Source organism: Petaurus breviceps, unplaced genomic scaffold, assembly GCF_028583685.1.
Source record: "Petaurus breviceps papuanus isolate PSGF00001 unplaced genomic scaffold, PetGlider_PUasm1.0 138, whole genome shotgun sequence".
Classification (NCBI taxonomy): Eukaryota; Metazoa; Chordata; class Mammalia; order Diprotodontia; family Petauridae; genus Petaurus; species Petaurus breviceps.
Genome location: NW_027185694.1, coordinates 16,391,299 through 16,399,914, shown reverse-complemented (window position 1 = coordinate 16,399,914; position 8,616 = coordinate 16,391,299). Strand labels below are relative to the sequence as shown.

Genomic DNA, 8,616 nt, shown 5'->3' with positions numbered 1-8,616 from the left:
ATGAGTTTAAGATGTCCAATAGGCAGTTGCTGTTTCGAGAATGAGTGTCAGGAGAGTTTAGGGAATAAACTAGCTTAAGGTATGAATTACCTGGTCTGTGTCCCTAATGAGGGCAGGACTAAGTTCTATACTCCAAAAGAATATATTTAAAGAAGGCAATTTTAATGAGGTGAATGGTGAAGATATTATCCTTATTTTGTAAATGTGGCTCCCTATACCTTTCCTACAAAACTGACAACTGATTTTCCCAAGTACACTGGCTAAACAATCTTTAACCTAATTAGCATCATCTAAAAGTATGTCAAACACTAATCTTTTATATAGTCAGCTCTACTATCATGTTTGTTTGGAAAATGTGAGTTTATTTCAGCATGACTGATATATCAGGAGGCAATAGGAATGCAATGAGAATTTCAGGTTTGCTTATTTGCAGTGTTGCCCGGTGAGACAAAAGGACAACAAGCCACATCCATTCACACACGGTGGTTATAACCTTCTTTCCTACTTCAGATGTAGATAAGTCTGCCATCACCACTGCATAATAACTCATAGGCTGTAATCCTTCTGATACCCACTTCCACAAGCAAATGCATTATTTATTGATTTATCACATATCTTCTAGAGCAGTGGGTTCGTACCCATCCATTATTTGCCCCTTTCACTTCCGCCATATCTAGGCCATTTGCTGAATTGTGCCCCTTTTCTGTAGGCTGCTTTCTTACCTGTATGTACCCTTTGACTCTACCACACCAAGCCCTACCGAGCAGCAGCCAGAAGTCATGGACACAGCCACTATTTATTGTAGGATTTATCCACAGCATTCAAAACATCTCCATTTGCTGTAACCAACGGGTCCACATATGGATGTATGGTGGTGGCTGATGTGGCACCTGTATTTTCTTCGTGTTGTTAGGTCAAAATTAACACAAGCAGCAGAGAATTAATCCACACTTTGCTGCATCTCAGCTTCAGAGGCTGCATTGAGTGCACAGTCATCCACAAACAGAAAATCATGCACCCACACTCCCTCCCCTCTAGTCTTGGCTTGTAGAGCCTTTCCAAATTGAAGAATTTACCATCAGTGTGGTAGCTAACCTTGATACCTTGTTCATCCTCATTAAAAGCACTGGACAACATGGCTGAAAACAACACGCTAAAAATCGTGGGAGTGAGCCCACAGCCTTGTTTTTATTCCATTTGTGACCAGGAAGGCACAAGAGTATTGTCCATTATCTAGAATGTGGGGCAAGCATGCTATCATGAAACTGATACAATGCTGATGAACTTCTCTGGGCAACCAAATTTTGACATAATTTTCCATAAACCCTCACAACTAACAATATCAAAGGCCTTGGACAGATGTACAAATGTTGTGTGCAGACCTCTGGTCTGCTCCTGCCATTTCTCCTGGAGTTGTCGGGCAGCAAACACCATTATCAACTGTTCCTCATGCTTTCTGAAGCCACTCTGGCTCTCAGGTAGGTGACCATCTTCCAGGTGAAGGATCAGCCTCTTAAGGAGGACTCTAGCAAGAATCTTACCAGCAGTGACTGTCACAGGGCAATCTATTTCCTTGGTAGTGTACCTTTGTAATGGTAATGAAATTTGAAGTTCCGTTTGTATTGCTAGGCTGAGAGGTTCTTAGCACCTAGTTCAAAATAAGCCTCTGTTAAAGAAACAGAAGGTATGAACTCCTGTTGCTGACATGACAGGAAGGGGCTGAGCAGGAAGGAGCAATACTGTATATAAGGAAAAGCCCAGAGAGGGAGAGACAGATCTCCTTGGGATAAGCTTCGTGGAGACAGAAGCAGCTGCTGCCCAGGAGGCTGAAGAGGAAAGTCCTAGGCTGGAGAGAATGATTTTGATTTGGAAAACCTGGATGGAGTGATTTTTGACTCTGAGAGCCAGCTGAAGCTTCTGTTGAGGATTTCTGAGGGCCAGCCAGAGTTGCTGAGGCTGCTGAGGATTTCCTGAGGGCCAGTTGGAGCTGAGGAAGCATGTCTGTGATGCTGGTACTCTGCATGAACCTGTTGGTGGCTTTGTTAAGCCTTGACTTCCCAGGAACAGAGACTGTGAAGGATTTAAGGTGGACTGGATGCTGTGAGCTTCAGCATGGAACAGGAAGTGCTCAGTGAGCTGGACAAGGACCTGGGAACTGTCTGTCTTTGAACTCAGGTGACAGTTTGGTGAATCCAGGTAGGATCTGGGACCATGAAAGGGGATTCAGGGAATCTGAGAGACCACTTTGAGTCAAGCTGAAAGAAGACTTTACTTGGATATTATGTACTGAGAAGATTGTAACTTATTTGTGACTGAGAGGTGGATGACCTGTGTATTTTACATACCCCTTAAGAGAGTGTTAAGTAGTGATTGATATTGTAACCTAGGGTGCCCCATGAGTAGAGAACTTTTACTTTAGTATTTTGTGACCCTTAAGAAGTTACTAAGTGATTGATTGATTAAATGATTATACTTTGTTCAAAACCATGTGACCACTGTGGTGAAAACTATGTGGCCATTTCTGGGATAAGTTGTTGTGAATGCTGTATTTTGATTATCTGTGATAAGCTGTTAACACTGTGAATTGATTTTCTGTGAATATTTTGCTCTGATTTGTTATTGAATAGAGTGTTTACTATACTGTGTAATCAGAACCTTGAAAAGCTGTTCAAGCAGTCATCCTCTGAAAAGCTGATTGTGCTTGGCTTTACAACCTTCCAGGAATGTACACATTGATAATGAGGTTGATGCACTCATTGCCAGTTAGCTCAGTGTTTGGGAGGATCCAAAGGAAAGTATAAGACTGACTACCAAACTGAAGGTCTACAGAGTTCTAACCTCATTGTTGTATGTATGTGAAACCTGGAGAGTCTACCAGGGCCATGCCAGGAAACTGAATCGCTTCCATCTGAATTGTTTTAGGAAGATTCTGAAGATCACCTGGCAGGGTAAGGTACCAGCCACTGAGGTCCTTACTCGAACTAAACTGCCAAGCATTCAAACTCTGCTTCAGAGAGCCCAACTCATGACAGACTGGCCATGATGTATGAATGCAAAACATACACTTGCTAAAGACTGTTTTATGGAGCACTCACACAGGGCAAGCATTCACATGGTGGTCAGAAGAAGCAATACAGGACACTCTCGAGATACCTATACATCGGATACTCTCAAGAACTGACTATGTATTTGGTTGAACACCTTGTACATCTATTCCGTCTCGCCAATCTATTTTTTTTCTCATCTAGTACTATGAAGTTTTCTTAAGTAGGTGGCCCAGTGGATAGAACTCTGGTTCCTGATTTGGGAAAACCTGTGTTCAAATGTGGTCTCATAAATTTGCCAGCTATGTGGTCCTAGTTTGTCACTTAACCTCTGCCTAGCTCAGCCTCCTCACCTGCACTTATTTTCAAGGATTGTTGTGATGATAAAATGAGATATATGTAAAGCATTTTGTAAACTTTAAATCACCACATAAGTGCAATTATTAAAGGCTGGAAGTACAACGCATCCTTCACTGGCTTTTAAGTATCTCCCTTCATATTCTTACCCACCTGTTTCTCCATTCAGATTTCACTGTGATTTGTTAAATAAAGTTAAATAAAGAAGCCCCTTGGTTTTTTTTTATTGGTATGTTAAATACACACATTCAGCGATGAGTATTTTCATTTTTATTCTATTAATCAAAATCATTCATGAACAACTGAATGTCCCTCTAGTTATTTAGGTCCTCCTTTATTCTGGTCACCAGTTTTACAGTTCTCCTTAAATAGACTGTATATACTTCTAGGTGAATTTTCAAATATCTGATAGTTTTGTTGTTAGCATATGTAACAAAATTCTGTGTGTATATATATATATATTCAAAATTCATATAGTAACAAAATTCTGGCAGCACTGTAGAAAAGCACACTCATTCATTGAAGTAAATGTGCAAACTTTTACTTCAGTAAAACTACAAACTTGCCTAATCTTTCTGAAAAAATCTGAAAATGCAAACAGAAAATAATCCTGTTCTTTGATCCAATAATTCAATCGGGGGGAGGGGGGAAAAGCTGTCAGTTCAAATATTTTCATGGTAACATATGCAACTGTAAAAACAACAAAAATTGGAAAAGATTAATAAATGTCTAACAATAGGGGCATGGTTAAACAGTGGTACAGTAATGTAATTGAATGCTATGAAAGTAATTAAGATGAAAAATATAAGACCTTTGTGCAATAATGCAAAACGAAAAAAGCTCAATCTAAAAAAAAAAAAGAGACATCATAGAAAAAAAAAGGATGGACAAAGAATCTTGAAGGTTACTTAGAGGAAGAAACTAAAAAGTGTTGGATGCTTTATGCTTTGAGATCCATTTATACATAATTATTAAGAAAATATAGTTTATATTACTGTTTAATGTTTAACACCTAATAAATTTTTCTAAAGATGGACCTAAGATGGCCTGAGGTCGGCTTCTGTGCTTCCTTTTTTAAAAAAGGAATTAATTATGTAAAAGGTTTATGACAGGTTGTAAAATGCTAAAAATTGGTTACAAAATTACTCTTATCATATGCTAATATTTATGCTTTTGCAGAGAAATAGGATGTCAAAAAATGAAATTATGATGAAGCCATAAAGCTAAACTGAATGCTGATCAGAGACAGGAGATCAGCCCTGGGTAGCTGTGTTACCTGGGCCAAAGCACTTGGCCTTGTTTTCTCATCTATAAAATCGGTGCAGTAATCACTATGGACCCCTGAGTTTTGAAATTCTATGATTTAAGACCATCTCAAGATGTTACATTGCATGAATGCCTCCATGGTGTTTCTCCCCACTCTTTTCCATCTGGTTAAGGGACATAAGGGCTTGGAAGACAGCCAAGCCATTGGGATGAATGGGAGAAGTTTGAGCAGGGAATATTAAGAGAGAAAAGACAATTTTGAGATGTAGACACTTTTCTCTGATATGCTGTGAGCACCTCATCAAAGACACTTGAAGCCATATGAGCAGGTCAAAGCAGTAAGCTTTCAAGTTTAGCCATGTTCTTGCCTGGAAGCCCACAGAAAATTAAGAATAGCTACTAAGTATGACTTTGGAAGATTTGTGTCTCCAGGAAGGGAGGCAGGGCAAGTGAAGGATAATATATTTTTCCCTGATAAGGAAAAATAGCCTCCACTAAAGTCCTACTCCCAAGCCTTATCATATTGGAAAAGTTACCTAGTAAATGTGGCCTTGGAAAACTTGTTACTAATTTTGTTAGCTTCCACTAAAGTCCAATTCATCATATGGGGGAAATAATCCTGATTTCTCAAAGGCTAAGAGAGCAAGAGTTGCTCTTTGAGCTAGAAAGACTTTAAATAAGGGTCCAGCTGTGACTCACATGAGGATCAAGCATTAAAGAAATGTAAAGAACTCAAAGCCTAGTTACTGGACTAAATCCAATGCTTAACCGACTATAAATTCAAAAGTCTCAGGAAGAATTCCTCAAATGACTCAACAGTAAAAGGCATTAATCTACCAGTCCTCTGGAAGAAACATAACAATACGTGTATGGTGATCGTGACCCTGGGTCTTACTGATATTCATTAATGTCAAAAGAACTCAGGTGAGAGTACATGAATAGTGAGAAAATGCTATATAAAACCTAATACTCTTCCCGCCAAGCTCTTGTGTGCTACTGAAAGAAACCACCTACTCCTACCCAAGCAATGAAACAAGTGTCATTGTTTTTAATCTGCTTAACTTTTCTCTTGGAGGGAAAAAAAGGAATGTAGAAAACATAGGTTCCTTCTGAATTTTTGGCAATTTGACTAACTACAATATTTATGTCTTGTCAAGAGAAACTAAGGAGTAGGGAACCTGTAACCTCAAGGTCACATGTGGTCCTCTAGGTCAAGTGTGACCCTTTCACTGAATCCAAACTTCACAGAACAAATCCCCTTATAGTTCTGTAAAACTTGGACTGAATCAAAAGGCTGCCCCCAAGGACCTAGAAGGCCACACCTGACACCCCCTGGTGTCAGAAAGGTTATCCACAGGAATATGAAACTTCTGAGGTCATAAAGGTCTTTGTCAAATCTTTTCTGCTTGAACAGTACCTAATATACCTATAGTAGGCATACATTAAGTACACACTGAGCTGAATAGAATGAAAAAGACAAAGCCAGGTATTCTGTCATGCCTTTCTAGGAGCTGACCCTCCCCCACATCTCAGCTAATGAAATATTTCCTTTTCTTTTATTCCTGACTCAAGAGTACCTTCCTTAATGAAGCCCTCCCTGATGTCTCCATCTATAAGAAGTGTTCTATCCCTCTTTGAATTTCATACTTTTTTGGATCTTTTCTATGCATTTCTCATAGCATAACTCGTATTAGAGACTTCTGTGTACTTGCCTTACTCCTCTTAAATTGTAAACCCCTTGAAGACAGTATCTTGCTTCGTCTCCGCATCTCCTAGTAGAGGGCAGTGGTCCCAGAAGACAAAGACAGGAAATCTGACTGCAACACAGATTTAGGCTCGACACAAGAATAAATGTCGTAGTAATTAGAGTTGTTCAAAAGTGGAACAATCTGCTTTTTGGAGATAGTGGGTTCTTCCTCACTTGAGATATTCAAACAAAGGCTGAAAAGACTTTGTTTTGGGGGGTTTTTTAAATGTGAGGTGAGTTGGACTATATGACCTTTAAGATCCCTTTCAATCTATTCTGTTATTGTGCAAATGGAACTGTGATTACAAAAAGCTAAAGCAATACTAGATAAAGGAATTACAGAAGTCATGGCAAAGAGCTCCAATAATAGCTCACTCAAAAATATTAGGTCAACTGACACTAGTCATTTGTTTATATTTTTTACTTCACTGAGCCACTGGATGGGTTATAATAAAAATAAATTGAGCAGTAAAACACTTTTCCAACTGCTTCTTAACTGTCAATCTGGGCCACAGTCAGGCTTTTGAGACCCTACATGCAATAACACTTTCATTTTTTGATATGAGGTTTTAAAAAAAAAAATTAGATTTCTCCTTCCTAGCTCCTACTGGACTTCATTAGATTATATGGCCTTTGAGGGTAAGAAACATGCCTTATAAGTCTTGGTATTTCCCAACAGAACTGAGCACAAGACCTTAAAGAAGCACTCAGTAAACGTTTGTTTGAATGAACAACCTGCCTTTCTGGGAGATTAAGCAGCAAAAAAAGCATACATAAAATTAGTACGATGGAAAGGGAAATCTGAAAGTATCAGAGAGAAAGGAGTAAAAGAAGAATAAATGTTTGAGGTGAGGACACAGAGGCCATCTAATATCCCCAGAGAAAACAACACCAGAAAGTAGTCAGGCCCCAAAACTCATAACCTTGTCTTAATTCTGGCAGCCTTCCTCTAGATGGATCATGAGAAATCAAGATGCTATATTGTACCAGTAAGCCAATCTGAATAAAACACTGAACCCTTGGCAAACATTTTTCACATTAGCTATAAATGTAGCCCAAGGCAGAGCTCACAAGTCTGCTATGCTCAAATGCGTTTAAAGAAGATCCATAGACTCAGACTGAGAGAGCAGTAACAGCTCATGAACTTGACTATTCTCTTTTCATAAAGCAACCTTTGTTAATGGGGACTCTTTGAGTCTGAAAATTTCAAACTCCATGTTCTGATGGGGAGCAACAGAAAAGCCCAAATCTACTCATAAAGGCAATAGAGTTTTATTAATACAAGAAACCACCAGGAAACATCCCCAGCAACACTGGTTACTACGGTCTTTTGGGAGTGTGGGTGACACCGAAGAGAGTGAGGTGTGTACATGCACTGATCTTTCATTGCAGAAAGCTCTAAAGCATTTCTTCCATGGAAGGAATGGTAGCTTTGGCTTCTGGTTCAACAACTTCCCTGAAGGAATGATTAGTAGGTGATGTCCTTGAGACCTGAGGGGAGAAGAAAACAAATCACTGAAGGATAAATCAAGAAGTGTGTCTACTTAGGAAATTTGGATTCTGTTTTGTACTTAGCAAAGATCTGCCACGTGCTACTGGGCAAGTCATGCACAAATGCACTGTTGGAGCTGGGAGGGACCTTAGAGGTCGCCTCATCTAAAACACATTTTAAAGAGAAGGAAACTGAGGTCAAAGATGTAGTGATTTTTCCCAAGGTCACACAGATAACTGATGGCAAGGTCAAGCACACAACTAAGGTCTTCTGATTCTAACTCACAGCTTTTTCCACTACAACCATGCAGTATTAATATTCATGCTTTATAGACAGAAACAAGAGTCTAAAATGTGATTTAACAAATCTAGGGGCTGGTCACCATAGCAGCCAACATTTACACTGTGGTACTTAATATTTCTAGGTGATTTTTGTGTATGTCTACATGCAATACATACACACACACACACACACACAGAGTTCCAAAAGTCTTAGTACAATTTTAAGCTTTAATAACATCATAAGTATAAATGCTACAAACTTATAAAAACAACATTTCAAAAGCTATTTAAAATTTTAAGATACTGATGTTTCTTATTAAGATTCAACATAATCACCATCTTGGGCTATACATCACTCCAGTCTGTAAAAACTTTCATCAGCTGCTACTCAGTGACTGAAAGGATTACATTTATAATCCTAGCTTTAAG

The 8,616-nt window shown here is 39.0% G+C and overlaps 1 protein-coding gene across 4 annotated transcripts in view; it reads right to left on the bottom strand.

Annotated features, from left to right (window-relative positions):
- Nucleotides 1-7,670: 7,670 nt before the first annotated feature.
- Nucleotides 7,671-8,616, bottom strand: part of LCMT1 (leucine carboxyl methyltransferase 1) — an 84,324-nt gene continuing 83,378 nt past the window's right edge. For all 4 annotated transcript variants that reach the window (XR_011172095.1, XM_069106266.1, XM_069106283.1 and 1 more), the window contains one exon: nucleotides 7,671-7,905. Coding sequence is in view for 3 of the 4 variants with exons in the window: in XM_069106266.1 (XP_068962367.1) it covers nucleotides 7,883-7,905 (23 nt within the window). In the remaining variant the exon portion in view is untranslated. The remainder of the gene's footprint in view (nucleotides 7,906-8,616) is intronic.